Genomic DNA, 18,268 nt, shown 5'->3' with positions numbered 1-18,268 from the left:
AAAAACCAGTTGTTGTGAGGAGGCAGGTGGAAGTACTGGTACCAGGGATGCAAATAAGAAGGAGAAGGTGATTTGTAAAATTCATTTCAGATTCTCATTCCTGTATTTAATTGTATTGGAATACTTTAAAACTATGAAGCATTATTTTTTTATTATTTCTGCTCCTCACTGTGTCAATCAATTCCCAATAATGATCTAATACTTTTATCATTGTGTTTAGGGCCAAAGATCATGCCAGATGACTGAATATCACACATAAATTTAACATCCTCTCTGGGGTCACATGGGGTAAAAAAATGGTTCAAATGGCTCTGAGCACTATGGGACTCAACTTCTGAGGTCATTAGTCCCCTAGAACTTAGAACTAGTTAAACCTAACTAACCTAAGGACATCACACACATCCATGCCCGAGGCAGGAATCGAACCTGCGACCGTAGCGGTCTCGCGGTTCCAGACTGCAGCGCCTAGAACCGCACGGCCACTTCGGCCGGCGCATGGGGTAAAATAACAGAGAATCAGACATTTAAGAGTAAAGTGTATGTGACTTATGCATACATGTATGTAGCCTCAAGTGAAAGGTCAGTCCATAATACTGGATGTCCTATGATAAATCATCAATATTCAGGGATATAATAGGAAGGATCATACGAAGTGAAAGAGCCTAGTAAACAAGAGCTTTAACATGTGACCCTTAAGAGCTATGAACACTTCTTCATCTTCAATGCTGTGAAACAAATCTCTTCTACTGGAATGTCTTTGCTCCCCATATTTTGAGAGGAGGTAGTATGGACCAAAACAAAACAAAAATTGTCTAGTAAACATGGGCTGCTATCAGCAGTTCTTTAGTAGAAGAGATAAGCTTCAACATAGTGAAGATGAACAAGTGCTCATAGCTTTTAAGGTATGCATTTAAAGACCTTGTTTACTAGAAGTTTTACCTTTGAATGATAATTGAGGTGTTTGGCACATGAAGGAGGCAGCTCCACTTTTTGGCTCTATTGAGTTGAACATTCTGTCACTTACAAAAAAAAGCCCCTTCGTTTGGTGCAAGAAAGAGGCAGCTCCACAGACTAGTTTCAGAGAAATCCAACAGTTGGAGCTGCCTGTACTCCGAGTTTTTATGAAAACAGGGGCAGCTCCGGGAGCTGCCTCGTTCTTCCCCCAAACAATAGCAGGAAGGAGGTTGTGTTATGTATTGTTCAGCAGACCGGTGTAAACATCGAGCATTTCATGTCACTGAAGTGGACCCGAGATTTATTTTCCACTTTGTTGACATGTTGAAGAAATTTTTTGTAAAGAACCCTTACGTATCATTATCGAACAAGAAAAAGAGGAAAATATTTAATCATTAAGTACAAAATATTCCTCTATGAACAGCCATACATCGGTAAAGGGATTATTCAATGCAGTGCGACCATAGGTATTACTGTCTTCGATAATGAGCAAATTTGCAACCAAGGACCTGCGAGTCTCATAACAATGGACCACCTTCATCAAGCTTATGATTGTCTCCACCCGCGTAAAGGCCAAAAGTATAAAGATGTCAAAGAGCTGGCCAGAAAGTATAGTGGGTAAAACGAAATGTGGTTTTACGACCAGTTGACGTCAGATGCTTCAAACGATCCTGAGGTGACTGAAGGGGAGCTATAAGACTGAAGAAGAACTGTAGAATTAATGTATTATGCCAATAATGTTGTACTTTCTTCATTAATAAATGTTTTTTTTAACTGAAATATGGTTAATTATGAAGAAAATGGTCCTACAAAGAGTTTTTCATTCACTTTGGAGCAAAACGGAGGCAGCTCCAAAATTCAAAACTCTATTGTACGTAGTATTAGATATCCCATAGTCTAAAACAAGGACCGAGCGAGGTGGCGCAGTGGTTAGCACACTGGACTCGCATTCGGGAGGACGACGGTTCAATCCCGTCTCCAGCCATCCTGATTTAGGTTTTCCGTGATTTCCCTAAATCGTTTCAGGCAAATGCCGGGATGGTTCCTTTGAAAGGGCACGGCCGATTTCCTTTCCAATCCTTCCCTCACCTGAGCTTGCGCTCCGTCTCTAATGACCTCGTTGTCGACGGGACGTTAAACACTAACCACCACCACCACCATCTAAAACAAGGCTCACAACTTTTTCTTTTTGGTGAAAACTGAATTTTTAAAACTTTTTTTTAATTTGTCACAAACTGGAAAAAGTGGGGCTGCCTCCTTCTTTCACCAAACCCTTCAATTGACTACCATATCCCTGAATATTGACCAATTCTCTTGCAACACCCTGTATACAGTGTAAAGCAGCATGTACATATGTGTGTGTGTGTACAGAACCTTCTCCTAAATGTGTGGATATACTTCAGCCAAACTTGGCACACAAACAGCAAACTTCGTGAGTATCAGCACCATGGGGTCTATAATATCCTAGTTCCAATAGGAGCGGAGATACTGGAAAAAAACGTCTTTTCTCAGCCTATGCCTTATAGGGCGCCTTGCCTGACATCTGTGTTGTGTGGCAATAGTATCAGACTGGCTTATCGATCTGCTTTCCAGGACAGAGACAAGAAATGGTTTCCCAGCCCCAAACGTGTAGGCTGCCCTGTATGACAAGTGCGTTCTGTTGGAGTAGTATTGGTCTGCTTTATCGATCTGTTTTGCAGGGGTTGCAAGCGCAGATGGGCATGGCTGGGGGGGGCTGTAGAGAGGAGGGGGTGGGATAAGATGGAGAGAGAGAGGAAGAGGGAGAAGATGGACAGAGAGATGGGCAGTAGGAGATCTACAGAGAGAGTGTGGAGGAGGAAGAGACAGGCAGAGAAGGGGCTGATGTGATGGACAGAGAGACAATTGGGTGGGGGTACAGAGATAGAGGGATAGGAGGAGACCGACAGAGAGAGGAGACGGAGGAGTTACACAGGCAGAGGGGAAGGAGGTAGATGCAGGAGACAAGTGGAAGGTGGAAGGTGTGGTCAGATAGTGAGAAGGTGGAGAAGTAAGATGGAGAGAGAGGAGATGGACAGAGACTGGAGAGGAGGATATGAACTGAGGGAGTGGGGAAGGAAGATATGGTCAGGGAGAAGAGGTAGCAGAGATGGAGAAAGAGAGGAAGGAGGAGGAGATGCAGAAACAGAGAGAATGGGGAGGAGGAGATGGATGTGGGAGGATGAGGTGGACAGACAGATGGAGCAAGAAGAGGTGGACACAGGGTTGGGGGAGAAGAAGAAGTGTGCAATGTATGTGTCGAATGTGTGCATGAGTGAAGGCACAGGAAAAAGGCTAGTGCATGTATGAAATAGCATGTATGTATGTGTATATGGCCAGCAGTTCCTCCAGAACCATATAATCTATATGAACTGAGTTTGGAACATAAACTGCTTGCAACATGATAATCAGAACTGTGGGGATTAGAACTTCCTAACTTCCATGTGAGTGAAAATTAAGGCAAAGAAAGCTTTTTAACCAGTGACCTGTAGGCTGATCTGCACCACAAATATTTTGTATTGTCATGCCTTGCAAGGGCTACACATACATGGCTGAGATAGAGAGAGGTGAGAGAGGAGAGACATGGGGAGGATGAGATGGACTGAGACAGTGGGGAGATGGGGAAATAGAAAGGGAAATAGGCATGTTGCGTGAGTACTGTAAGCATGCCTTACAGAGGCTGCATGTGTGGATGTGCACAGCTAAGCACAGGATTTTGGGGAGGAGATGGATGGTGAGTGAGGGAGGGGATGAGGTGGACAGAGAAAGGTTGAGGAAGAGGCAGACTGACAGAGACAGGCAGAAGGAAATGGACAGAGACAGCAGGAAGCAGGAGATGGGTAGAGAGGGTGAGGAGAAGGAGGAGATAGAAATAGAGAGGGGGCAGAGGAGATGGAGGGGCAAGGAGGGGACAGACAGAGAGAGTGGGAAGAGGAGATATATGGAGCAGAGAGGGGACAAGTAGATGATCAGAGAGGAGCAGGACGAGATGGACAGAGAAAGGGAGGAAGGAAAGATGCAGGAGCCAGTTAGAAGGTGTAGAGGAGAAGTGTGCAGGTGGAGAAGGAAGAAGGGGAAGGATGAGATGGACGGAGAAAGTGGGAGAAAGATATAGTCAGAGGAAGGGAGAAGAAGCTATGGTCAGTGAGGAGGGGGATGGGGGAGATGGACACTGAATGGGGAGGAGGAACTGCAGAGACAGAGGGTGTAGGGTGGAGGAAATGTACAGGTAGAGATGGGAGAATAGAGATAGAGAAATGGAGGGAGGAAGGAGTGGACACAGAGAGGGGGGGGGAGGAAGAGGTGTTCAAAATATATATGTCAAACTAGTACGTGAGTGAAGTCGCGGAGAAAGGGCTAGTTTACTAAGGGAAATTCAGATTCCTCACATGGCTTTTAACACCCCTCTGGTTAACCTGTCTATCCACAGAGCTTTGTAGAACCACAAATCACTGTGGCCACCCTTCCATGGAAGTGGAGGAGGATGTAAAGGGCGACCACCCACCAGTTTGGGATGGGGGGCGGGGGGGGGGATATTGGGATATTCTAGAGATTCTCTAAAAAATTTTATTTGCAGGTAAGAACCGCATCTTTAAACATTGTCCCAGTGAGGCCAGTTCTCACAAGGCCAATGCACTTGGGTATCGCGATATCAGCATCACGCCATCTTTCTCCTGTTGTTTGCTGACAACCCAGACCACTGCGGTTAGCCAGTAAGGAACGTGAGAAACGAGTCACAGCACAGACGATATCGTGTATTCCAGCCTTGAGCCAGAGCAGATGGCTTCTGCCGTCTGCCTCTGGCCCTTTTCATCAACACAGGTCACCAGCCACACGAACGGGAACCACCTCCTATTCCGTTTAGCTTAGTCCAAATCTCCTAGACTGTCAGTGAGAACCTTTTTGTATCCCGGATAACGAGAATATAAACCAACCTCCCCATATTTCACTCTTCCGAGGCTCATCCATCTCACTCTCCTGCACAGGAGATTATTGATATGGTACATTTGTTCAGATGTGCTTACCCAGTAAGTCTTCAAAAGTGTACAATGTTTCTCTTTTGTATCTAGATTTGTTGTATGGCGCTATGCTCCATTTAAAAACGAGTCCGTCCAGACTGAAACCTCCAGCAATGGATTTCCTGCAAAAAGACAAAAGTATACATAAATTCTCTTAAGAGTGCGCATAGTTGTTATAAAATCCTATGTAACATCCAATTGTGAATACTAGAAGCTAACAACTGGAGTTTATATTGTCTGCCAGTTGGGCATGTAGTCGTAAATCAGTAAAAAATGCCCAAAACTCCTAGAAATATGGGAAATGGTTGAGAATAGTGGAGTTTTGAAGATACAGTGGCCACTATCTAAGTTTCCCTGTTCAATATGTGGATGTACGGATCCACTTCCTCTGAAGAATAGTTGCTCTTCAGCGTTTAATCTTCATGTAACGTAGATGTAAAGGAGGATAGAGCTTATTTATCTGATGGTGGGACGTCAACAAGTAAGGCTATGGTCACAGTGGTATCGACATCGGGATATTCCACTAGCTCAAGCTCGAATGAACATAACGTGGATTGTGAGATATCTATTCTGACTCTTAGAGTTTCCGTAGTCTATCTTTCTTTGGCTTGTGTTAGGTGGGCATTAACTGTCCTGTAGTTATTACTACTGTTCCTGACGTTTTTTTGTGATAGTAGTTTGGTGAGTCTGTGAAATGAGTGGTTTGGAAATGTCGTGTATGAGTTCCCACTTTTCAAGGCTTTAGGTATTCTGAGAATGTTACTCTAAAATTTATGTTTTTCTTTCACATGTACCAGTGAGCAACAGTCGTTGAAGACTAATTGACGTATGTCTGTTTCGCCGAATTTATTTGAAGCTGAACGGAGTGTTTGTAATCTTGCTTTTCAATATCACCATGACCCATCTCGTGTATGCAATATAGAGGGTGTACAGTGTATAATGCAACACCTTTTTTTCTGAAAGCAGATTGGTTTTATTCAGGAGTCCAATACACTAAGTTAATCCCTACTCTTTTGACTAGAAAATCTTATTTTTAACATAATATCCGTTCAACGCGACCATCTTACGTCACCTTACTAGGAGGGTCCGTACGTCCGCGTGGTAGATGGGCATTAACTGTCCTGTAATTATTATTACTGCTCCTCACGTTTTTGTGACAGTTGTTTGGTGAGTCTGTAAAGGGACGTCGAACAGATGTGCAGAACTATAGACCTGTATCTCTAACGTCGATCAGTTGTAGACTAGAAATTTTCTCTGTAGGATTCAGCATGGGTTTCGAAAAAGACGATCGTGTCAAACCCAGCTCGCGCTATTCGTCCACGAGACTCAAAGGGCCATAGACACGGGTTCCCAGGTAGATGCCGTGTTTCTTGAATTTCGTAAGGCCTTCGATACAGTTCCCCACAGTCGTCTAATGAATAAGGTAAGATCATATGGACTATCAAACCAATTGTGTGACTGGATTGAAGAGTTCCTAGATAACAGAACGCAGCATTTCATCCTCAATGGAGAGAAGTCTTCCGAAGTAAGAGTGATTTCAGGTGTGCCGCAGGGGAGTGTCGTAGGACCGTTGCTTTCACAATATACATAAATGACCTTGTGGATAACACCGGAAGTTCACTGAGGCTTTTACTGGATGATGCTGTAGTATATCGATATGTTGTAACAATGGAAAATTGTACTGAAATGCAGGAGGATCTGCAACGAATTGACGCATGGTGCAGGGAATGGCAATTGAATCTCAATGTAGACAAGTTGAAAGGTCTCTGTTGGATTCCTTTCATGTTAATTTCTTAAATCTGTTGTCATTTACGGCATAAATTCCTCTTCTAAATTTACTGTGGTGTTTCTGACTATCTGGGAGGAGACTGAGCAGTGAAACGTGTTACTTTTACACATAAACAAGAACGATCTGTCACACTACTACACTTTAAAACACAGTTTATATGTAATTCATGTCACACAGTCTCATACGGAACCTACATCCGCTTTCTTTTATATACTGTATATGATAAGATACTGTCATCCCCCTTCCCTTCTATGTGAGAGGATGAATGAGCAAATGTATTTCTAGTTGCATGCTGGATGGTAGCAGACAAGCCTGTCTGCTAGAGAACAGTAGGACCAACGTCGCAACAGGTAGCTATGCTTTCTAAAAGCAAAGAGGTTTCTATCCTTAGTATGGTCCTGTCTGTGGTTCAAATGGCTCTGAGCACTATGGGACTCAACTGCTGAGGTCATTAGTCCCCTAGAACGTAGAACTAGTTAAACCTAACTAACCTAAGGACATCACAAACATCCATGCCCGGGGCAGGATTCGAACCTGCGACCGTAGCGGTCTTGCGGTTCCAGACTGCAGCGCCTTTAACCGCACGGCCACTTCGGCCGGCTGGTCCTGTCTGTCCCTTGTCATGTTGGTATAGGAAGCTGCCTCTCTGGCCACTTCCGTTTGTATTTGTGAGCCACCCTCAGGAAGGGACCACGGCAGTCTGTCCGCGGCGAGCGTCTGAAGTGGTAAGATCTCCGGCTAAGCGCGTGTCTGCTAAGTCCGTAGGACGATGGATTTCTTAAGTTCAGCCTAACTGAAAATTTAATCACCTTTATTTCAGGTTCAGATCTAAAATATCTAATGTTATCTTAAATTGCAACGCAGTGTATTTCGAGTGTGAAGTTCAGAATATCTTCCAGTAGTTTCTTTGTCACTACTTTGTGAGTAAAGTGGAACCACGTGTTGATCAGTAACTCTAACTAAGATCATCAATCTTAAATGCGAATGTGGGTGAGATTATAACGTCTCGTCTTGACAATATTTTTCAATATAGCAACTTTTCTTTATGTTCAACCCACGTGGGGTGTCCTTTGTGAGACCAGTACCACGTGCTTATACAATTGTTTGACCCATCAGGTTAATAGTAAGACGATAGTAACCAGTTCGAGGTTTTTCTTTTGTAAATTGCTTTTCGATCTAATTCATTTTAATTATCAAAATTATTGTGGAGTTACACTCTTTGTGTAAACCAAGTTGACCACGTGAAGCATGTGGTGTAATCATCAAGGTAGCCCTCAGCTATTCTTTTCGGGAAGATTTCACAGAGAGTTAGTATGAATTCAGTATACCAATGTGTGGTAATTACATGACGGACAGGATTGCGCTATGAACGTTACTTCTTTGGGTGAAAATTGAATCGGATGGTTGTGGTTAATTTCCTCTTGGATATGTTTCAACGTTCTTCGTGTGTTATTTTATGAATGCAGTGTTGTATGCAGTCTCCCAATCTTGACTCCATATTTAATGTGTTCCGTAAGATTACAAACTCACATTTTCACAGTCCTAAATAAGGCACCAGCTTAGTTATGATTCAAGTTTAATATGCTGAAATTTCAATGATCAATGTTAAAATAAATTTCCAAATGTAAACTGATTTATTTCTTTTTATTTAAATTCTCTTTTATCACCCGTTGTCGTATGACTATTAAAAGATTATAATTAATGTTAGTCTGGTTGCGAATTTGGTAAGCTAGACTGGATACTTGGTGAAACAGTTGCTCAGTAATGCAAGGTTAACTTCCCCAGACAGCTCACAGCTTTTAACCCGCTTTTATTATCTTGAATATCAGCACCGCTTACACCTCAAATTAAGCAACAACATTACAAAGTGTAATGTGCTGCGAATACACAGAAAGAAAGATCTTTTATCATTTAGCTACAATATAGCAGGTCAGCAACTGGAAGCAGTTAATTCCAAAAATTATTTGGGAGTAGGCATTAGGAGTGATTTACAATGGAATGATCATATAAAGTTGATCGTCGGTAAAGCGGATGCCAGACTGAGATTCATTGGAAGAATCCTAAGGAAATGCAATCCGAAAACAAAGGAAGTAGGTTACAGTACACTTGTTCGTCCACTGCTTGAATATTTCTCACCAGTGTGGGATCCGTACCAGATAGGATTGATAGAAGAGATAGAGAAGATCAACGGAGACAGCGCGCTTTGTTACAGGATCATTTAGTAATCGCGAAAGCGTTACGGAGATGATAGATAAACTCCAGTGGAAGACTCTGCAGGAGAGACGCTCAGTAGCTCGGTACGGGCTTTTGTTGAAGTTTCGAAAACATACCTTCACCGAGGAGTCAAGCAGTATATTGCTCCCTCCTACGTATATCTCGCGAAGAGACCATGAGGATAAAATCAGAGATATTAGAGCCCACACAGAGGCATACCGACAATCTTTCTTTCCAAGAACAATACGCGACTGGAATAGAAGGGAGAACAGATAGAGGTACTCAAAGTACCCTCCGTCACACACCGTCAGGTGGCTTGCGGAGTATGAATGTAGATGTAGATGTACCAGTCTACAGATCGATGTCGGAGCCAAAGTCTTGCTGCATCAACAACTCACCGCCATCCACGTACTGCTTCCCGCGAGCTGTATCCTTCGTTAGGTCAAGCAGATAGGTGGAAGATGAAATATCTGAGCTGTAGGGTGGATGAGGGAGAACAGGCCAGTGAAGTTTTGTGGACTCCTCTCTGGTGCGCAGACTTGTGTGCGGCCTTTCGTTGTCATGGAGAAGTTCAATAGCGTTTTTGTGGTGACCGTCGCGCTGAAGTCGTTTCTTCAGTTTCCTGGGGGTAATACATTATACCACCGAGTTGACAATTGCATCGTGAGGGAGGATATCGAACAAATAACCCCTTCAGGGTACTAGAAGACGGTCGCCATGACTTTACTGGCTGAGGGTGCGGCTTTGAAATATTTATTCAGAGGGCATGAGGCGTGACGTCATTTCGTGGAGAGTGTTTTTGTTTCCGGTTCGAAGTGATTAGCCCACATTTCATCGCCTGTGACGCTGCTCCGTAAAAAATTGGCACGACCATCCTCGTAACGCACAATCAAATCCGCACAGACTGTTCTTTGTTGGTTTTTTTTTGTGTTAGCCAGCGAGAAACCCAGCGGTGACACACCTTTGTGTACCCTAATTGGTGGACGAGTGTGTCAGCACCACCAACAGAGACGTCCAGATCCGACGATCACCTCGAATGTGAGTCTCCGCATTTTCCAACATTGCAGGGGTCACAGCTGTGTACAACAGGTCTGCACACGGGAGATCAGATAGGTTTGAGTGACCTTGTTGCGATGGTGACAGACGCCTCGCCCAACGACTCACAGTGTGTTGTTCATTGTTACGTCTCCGTAGACATTCTGCAAACGCCTATGAATATCTGTGATGCTCTGGTTTACCACCAAAATAACCTCAGCGACAGCTCTCTGCTTGGAACGCACCTCCATTATAGATGCCACTTTGAAGGCTAGATACAGCGCCGACAACTGTCAGAACTTCATGAAACTACAAGGGCTTAAGCGGGTATACTCCGCGATTCTATTTCTATCGCTTGAGCCTTGTCTTGCAGTTACGCATGGTCAGCCATCGTTAATCGGATTTGGCTTGTTAATGTTTAAGGGGTGGCCGGATGCACTTCCTGCCGCCACCCCGAACCCCCCTAGGATGGAAGTAGTGTACCCCAACTGTCTGCGTCGAGTTTAATCCATGGAATAGTGGGAAAGTGTTCAGATGTCTGCGAGCCTTGTAACTGAGGCGGAACATGGGGACCAGCCCGGTATTCACCTAGCGGGATGTGGAAAACCGCCTAAAAACCGCATCCAGGCTGGCCGGCACATCGACCCTCGTCGTTAATCCGCTGGGCGGATTCGATCCGGGGCCGACGCGCCTACCCGAGTCCAGGAAGCAGCGCGTTAGCGCTCTCGGCTACCCTGGCGAGTCGGGAATATTCGGCGATATCACACAAAAAAAACGCATTTTTTCAATCGCAACTGGCTGAGAAAAAAATATGTTGCATTACTTATAGAGCGCCCCTCGTAGAACGTTTCTCTCTTCGTCTAATATACGGGGTTATTCTAAATGACGGATCCATTTTCAAAAATTCGTATGTATTCAAGTACAAATCCAAAACAAACAAGCTTTCTTCCATGAAAAGGGACGTTTCATTGTTTTTGGAGGGCTGTGGTGGGCGGGCGTTGACGTTTTCAGAAGCGGCCGGTAAAGTTCGCGCGGCAATAGGGCCGTCATTCCGTTTCACTGTTAATTGCAAGTGAGGTGGCGACTGTGGAGCACAAGGTTTACGCGTTTTTGAGTTCGCAAAAAGTGAGTCGCAAATTGCACTGCAGCGGGCATTTCATACCAAATTCGGTATTCAGCCACCAACTCGCAAAAGCATTAGCCGTTGATTCAAACAATTTAAACAGACTGAGAGTGTGTGCAAAGGAAAAAGCACAGGCCGACCGCATTTTGCAGAGGATGACGTCCGACGGATTCAAGAAAGTTTTATGTGTAGTCGCAGCATGTCTACCATGGAGCCAGTCGGGTACTTGGAATACCCCAACTAACTGTATGGAAAGTTCTGAGATAACGTTTGCTGTACAAGCCCTACTGATTACAAATTGTGCAGTCTCTCAACCCCAATGACAAAGAGAAGCGTCTCGCATTTTGTGGTTATGTGCAAGCAAAGATGGGGAATGAAGCATTTCTACAGCGTGTAATTTTTAGCGATGAATTGAGGTCCCACCTTAATGGAAAAGTCAACAGACGTAATATTCGCAAATGGGGTTTGGAAAATCCACATTCACCATTGCAACACGAAAGAGACTCACTTCAGATTAACGTGTTCTGTGCCGTATCCCGTACAAAGGTTTATGGACAATTTTTCTTTGCGGAAAGAACTGTAACGGGAATCACGTACCTGGACATGTTAGAACGTTGGCTGTTCCCTCAAGCTCTGGAAGATTCCCAGGACTTCATTTTACAACAGGATGGAGCTCCGCTCCATTGAAACCGTGATGTACGAGGCTTTTTGAACGACTATCCTCCTCAGCGCTGCATCGGTCGCAGGGAACTTGTGGACCTGGCTCTGCACTTCTGGCCACCAAGATCTTCTGACCTTACACCCTGCAACTATTTCTTATGGGGTTTTGTGAAGCAAGTTGTTTACGTCCCGCCTCTACCAACCACTCTGAACGATCTGGAGAACCGGATCATTGCTGCCGTGTACTCAGTAACAGCAGGTACGCTTTCGCGTGTGTGCGACGAGTTTGGCTACCGCGTCGATTTTGCCGTGCAGCCAATGGTGGTCACATTGAAAATTTCTAACATTTATCACATTTCTACACTACTGGCCATTAAAGTTGCAATACCAAGAAGAAATGCAGATGATAAACGGGTATTCATTGTACAAATATATTATACTAAAACTGACATGTGATTACATTTTTACGCAATTTGGGTGCATACCCAGACCAACCACCTCTGGCCGTAATAACGACCTTGATACGCCTTGGCATTGAGTCAAACACAGCTTGGATGGCGTGTACAGGTACAGCTGCCCATGCAGCTTCAACACGATACCACAGTTCAACAAGAGTAGTGACTGGCGTATTGTCACGAGCCAGTTGCTCGGCCACCAATGACCAGACGTTTTCAGTTGGTGAGAGATCTGGAGAATGTGCTGGCCAGGGCAGCAGTCGAACATTTTCTGTATCCAGGAAGTCCCGTAAGGGACCTGCAACATGCGGTCGTGCATTATCCTGCTGAAATGTAGGGTTTCGCAGGGATCGAATGAAAGGTAGGGCCACGGGTCGTAACACATCTGAAATGTAACGTCCACTGTTCAAAGTGCCGTCAGTGTGAATAAGACGTGACCGAGACGTGTAACCAATGGCACCCCATACCATCACGCCGGGTGATACGCCAGTATGGCGATGACCAATACACGCTTCCAATGTGCGTTCACCGCTATGTCGCCAAACACTGATGCGACCATAATGATGCTGTAAACAGAACCTGGATTCATCCGAAAAAATTACTTTTTGCCATTCGCGCACCCAGGTTCGTCGTTGAGCACACCATCGCAGGCACTCCTGTCTGTGATGCATCGTCAAGGGTAACCGCAGCCATGGTCTCCGAGCTGATAGTCCATGCTGCTGCAAACGTCGTCGAACTGTTCGTGCAGATTGTTGTTGTCTTGCAAACGTCCCCATCTGTTGACTCAGGGATCGAGACGTGGCTGCACGATCCGTTACAGACATGCGGATAAGATGCCTGTCATCTCGACTGCTAGTGATACGAGGTCGTTGGGGTCCAGCACGGCATTCCGTATTACCCTCCTGAACCCACCGATTCCATATTCTGCTAACAGTCATTGGATCTCGACCAACATGAGCAGCAATGTCACGATACGATAAACCGCAATGGCGATAGGCTACAATCCGACCTTTATCAAAGTCGGAAACGTGATGGTACGCATTTCTCTCCTCACACGAGACATCACAACAACATTTCACCAGGCAACGCCGGTCAACTGCTGTTTGTGTATGAGAAATCAGTTGGAAAATTTCCTCATGTCAGCACGTTTTAGGTGTCACCACCGGCGTCAACCTTGTGTGAATGCTCTGAAAAGCTAATCATTTGCATATCACAGCATCTTCTTCCTGTCGGTTAAATTTCACGTCTGTAGCACGCTATCTTCGTGGTGTAGCAATTTTAACGGCCAGTATTGTAATTATTAAATAATTATTAAAAACTAATTAATTACAAATTATTAAATTGATATCAGTCATTATCAAAAGAAACTTTGAAACTTCCTTTTTTTCATTGGTTTAAAGCTTATTCATTTTGTATTTTTACTTTAATAAATACGAAGTTTAGAAAATGGGTCCATCATTTAGAATAACCCTGTATTTATATGACCTGTATGCTTATTCCAATAACTGAGAAAAGGGATTCTAACGTCCTTGACAGAACAGGTTCCTACGTACAATGGAATGTCCATGATCCTGCCAATAACTGACGAAGCAAGTAGGACGCACTGTGACCAAGCTGTGCGGCTATGCTACTCAGCAAAGTCTGGCGACCGAGTCTCGTGAATTCAGCCTAAGCCGATTCCTTCGGCCTTTTCTAAATTTTGTGCCTTTTAGTGAGATCAGATATGTGAAAGAACTCAGTTTCGTGTTATCGACGACCATTCTAAGAATGCAGCTTTCTGAATGGTCGGGAAGGGACACGCTCTCAGCCTTGTGACGTATTAAGGGCCCTGCCACCGTGTGACGCCACAGTACCTCTGCTGGTAGCTCTTCTGGCAGCTCCCTGGTCTGCCAGTGCGCTTGCCAGCAGAGACACCACAGGAATTTCTTTAGTCTGGATTCAGTTTCGAAGTGGACGTGGAATAGCAAGAAGCTTTGGGTGCGACATCGATATAAAAAGAGATTGCAGAAGAAGAAGAGAAATTCTGGTTGCATTCCTTCTTTGCTCATTGTATCATAAACGAATTATCACACACTGTACAGTAATTTAAGAAATTACGGTATTAAACCTTTAGTTTCGTGAGAATGTCAATTAGAGAAGATCTCCTTAAAGGACCTTAAGAAGAAAGACATTGTTTTGAGGAAACTCATCTCGCCAGAAGAAAAATGTCTTATCAGTGCCTTATTATTTGGTGTTTGCCACGGTATGTATTGTTTTAGTTGTAACTGTTAGGTGATTTTTCAGTTATTTTTTGAGTAGCATTTCATAATAAACCCAAAATCAGTTTACAAATATTTTCAGCAAAAAGTAGGAACAGTTTCTCATTTGTTTACATATCTTATTTCTTAAAAAAATTCTATTGAGTCTGATGTAGCAGACCCGTTAGTATCACTGGCTGCAGCAGGAGATGTAGCTATGCTGTTTCGATCTGGAAGCAGTCATCACCTTTATCAACGTTCTGCCCTAGAGCAGGGCTTCACATGTATCCGACAAAGAATTGCAACGGCTCAGAGCACAAAAGAATGTAAACAGCTTAAGCGCCAAGTATTTCTCAAGTTGTCTTAGTTACATTTTCTTAAGTTTCGATTTTCCTTTAATTTCTTACATTCTTTTTTATAATTAGGTTTCATATTTCATTTATTGTCACCACAGACAGACTCAGTCGGCGTAAAATAAGTTATGCATATTTCATTATTTTTTCACACTGCCTAAAATAAAATTAAACATTTGTCAACTCACATGGTACATGGTGGTTCGAGTTCAAGCAAGCCACATAAACTAATTGGGCTTCATTTATAAAGAAATATAAATCGCAAAAAGAAGTACTGAGGGTGCTATGATTTGAGTTGCAAGGCCAGCATAGAACTGTAGGACTATAGAGTTTCTGTTCAGAATTAACTTGAGAAATTGTGAAGGACTGTATAAGCATTACTCTTAGGCATGACTGTAGATTTTTTTATTATTTAATTTTGCTTTATTTTTTAAATTTTTTCTGGATTTTTGTCTACCATTATTAATATTGTTATTATTATTGTTACGTTAAGCAGAGGTAAATGTTTACCATTTTTATAGCTGTAGGTGAATCACAAATTAAATGTCGTCTTTGAAATGTTCCCGTGTAACGTAAGCCAGACTTGGGGGTCATTCTGGACTGGGCCCTTACTTTGAAGTACATATAGAAAATATAGCAACAAAGTGAACACCAGGATTGGTCACAACAAGTAAGCTTTCACGACCGGCGTCTTCATTAATTAAAACTTCTGGGCTGGATTGCCGTGGTCCATATATAAAACTTCTTCTCCCTCCTGACGTTTCGTTGCCAACTGCGAGCAACATCTTCCGAGGTGAGTCGGCGAGTGGCTGCTAGGCGCTGGAGGTCCCGCTTATATAGAGCGCTTAGATGGCGCCACCACTCATCACGTGCTTTCGACTTTAAAACTGTCTCTGACTAGTGCCATCTCTTTCGATTACAGGTAATCGATTGTCACTTCGTTGGTGCAAAGTCGACCTCCATATCTTGTCTAGTTTTAATACTTTTTTATTAAAATTATTTCCGTTCCTGTAGATCTCTATAGCTTCTCTATACATGCGGGTATAATAATGTGAGGACCTAGCTATCACGTTTGTCTCAGTAAATTTTACTTCGTGGTCACCGTCTTTGAAAACGTGTTCCGCTACAACTGATTTGTCAATTTGTCCCCATCTACATTTCCTTTTGTGTTCCGTTAGGCGGGTATTAACACTCGTTTTAGTAGTTCCAATATAAACCATGCCACAGCTACACGGAATTTTATACACACCTGGGGTGACTAAGGGTTGTCGTGCGTCTTTAACCGATCTTAAACTTTCAATAATTTTCTTGGTAGGTCGAAAGATTGTCTCCAATTGAAACTTGCCCACAACTTTCCCAATCGGACCGTGATGTTATGAATAAATGGAAGAAAAACTTTTCCAGCCGACGCTTTTTGCTGTCGGTATTTTCGGACACTTTTCTTCTAGGGTGGGGTGCTCGATCTATCTCGTTGTCAGTGTACCCATTTCTCTTGAAAGCCGTTCGCAAAGGGCTTAACTCATCTTGCAAAAAAATTGGCTCGCAGATGATATGCTTTTATGAAACTTCCTGGCAGATTAAAACTGTGTGCCCGACCGAGAATCGAACTCGGGCACACAGTTTTAATCTGCCAGGAAGTTTCATATCAGCGCACACTCCGCTGCAGAGTGAAAATCTCATTCTGGAAACATCCCCCAGGCTGTGGCTAAGCCATGTCCCCGCTATATCCTTTCTTTCAGGAGTGCTAGTTCTGCAAGGATCGCAGGAGAGCTTCTGTAAAGTTTGGAAGGTAGGAGACGAGATACTGGCAGAAGTAAAGATGTGAGGAGCGGGCGTGAGTCGTGCTTCGGTAGCTCAGATGGTAGAGCACTTGCCCGCGAAAGGCAAAGGTCCCGAGTTCGAGTCTCGGTCGGGCACACAGTTTTAATCTGCCAGGAAGTTTCATATCAGCGCACACTCCGCTGCAGAGTGAAAATCTCATTCTGGATATGCTTTTAATTGGTATGTGAATGATGTCAAACAAGCGTAAATAAATGCAGAAAAACTGATTTCGGTGATGTACCGAGATATATTCCAGTTAAATGTTGGGCCTATATTGTGCCAGTGTTTCTTGACTATTTGTTGCTTTTGTTGGTGTGCATAGTAGCTCTTTTTTTCTTCCATTTTCATCTGAGGCTTCTAATCTTGGGATTATTTTTGCTGGTACATTGTGGTTCCTGTTCACATAGAATGCAGGTTACTCCGTTTGCATTTCAGTTGAAGGCATTGATTATAACCACCTGCATTTACCAATGCATTCCTTCACTAAAAGTACAGTTAAATATTGGGAAAATGTAACTGAACATGAGGTAGTGAAAGTAAATCTTTATATGAATAAGAGGTACAAAATAACTTGTACTCTAAACAAAAAAATGAACAGGGTTATGGAGCAGATAAAGAAAGCAGCATACCATCTAATATCAACAAATAAGATAGTAATCTATTTTTTAACAGAAAGGTAGAATTACAAAGTAGTTAGAAAGTACATTTTTTCAACATTCATTGGGAATATGAATGTACATTACCTATACAGTTTGTATAAAGATACCCTTCTGTTTATATATTATGGAAATTGCAGCATAATTAGTAATTTGTTATTTTAGCTACTATTATACTAACAGTGATAATAATAGTAATTATTATTATTATTATTATTATTATTCATATGGCTTGCATGGTCATTTTACATTCTTATTTAAAGGCTTCATATATGCATGGTTAAATGTCCCTTAAAAATATAAACAAACAAACACACAAAAATTCATAACTACACTCCTGGAAATTGAAATAAGAACACCGTGAATTCATTGTCCCAGGAAGGGTAAACTTTATTGACACATTCCTGGGGTCAGATACATCACATGATCACACTGACAGAACCACAGGCACATAGACACAGGCAACAGAGCATGCACAATGTCGGCACTAGTACAGTGTATATCCACCTTTCGCAGCAATGCAGGCTGCTATTCTCCCATGGAGACGATCGTAGAGATGCTGGATGTAGTCCTGTGGAACGGCTTGCCATGCCATTTCCACCTGGCGCCTCAGTTGGACCAGCGTTCGTGCTGGACGTGCAGACCGCGTGAGACGACGCTTCATCCAGTCCCAAACATGCTCAATGGGGGACAGATCCGGAGATCTTGCTGGCCAGGGTAGTTGACTTACACCTTCTAGAGCACGTTGGGTGGCACGGGATACATGCGGACGTGCATTGTCCTGTTGGAACAGCAAGTTCCCTTGCCGGTCTAGGAATGGTAGAACGATGGGTTCGATGACGGTTTGGATGTACCGTGCACTATTCAGTGTCCCCTCGACGATCACCAGTGGTGTACGGCCAGTGTAGGAGATCGCTCCCCACACCATGATGCC

At 43.4% G+C, this 18,268-nt stretch overlaps 1 protein-coding gene across 1 annotated transcript in view; it reads right to left on the bottom strand.

Moving 5' to 3' along the window:
* Nucleotides 1–18,268, bottom strand: part of LOC126252378 (sodium channel protein Nach-like) — a 169,311-nt gene that overhangs the window by 18,699 nt on the left and 132,344 nt on the right. Inside the window, exon 8 of the mRNA XM_049953269.1 lies at nucleotides 4,998–5,113. Within this exon, the coding sequence (XP_049809226.1) occupies nucleotides 4,998–5,113 (116 nt within the window). The remainder of the gene's footprint in view (nucleotides 1–4,997; nucleotides 5,114–18,268) is intronic.

The sequence above is a fragment of the Schistocerca nitens genome, chromosome 4 (assembly GCF_023898315.1).
Source record: "Schistocerca nitens isolate TAMUIC-IGC-003100 chromosome 4, iqSchNite1.1, whole genome shotgun sequence".
In the NCBI taxonomy this organism is placed as follows: Eukaryota; Metazoa; Arthropoda; class Insecta; order Orthoptera; family Acrididae; genus Schistocerca; species Schistocerca nitens.
The sequence above is the reverse complement of the archived record's forward strand: the minus strand, read 5'-3'. Positions and strand labels throughout refer to the sequence as shown.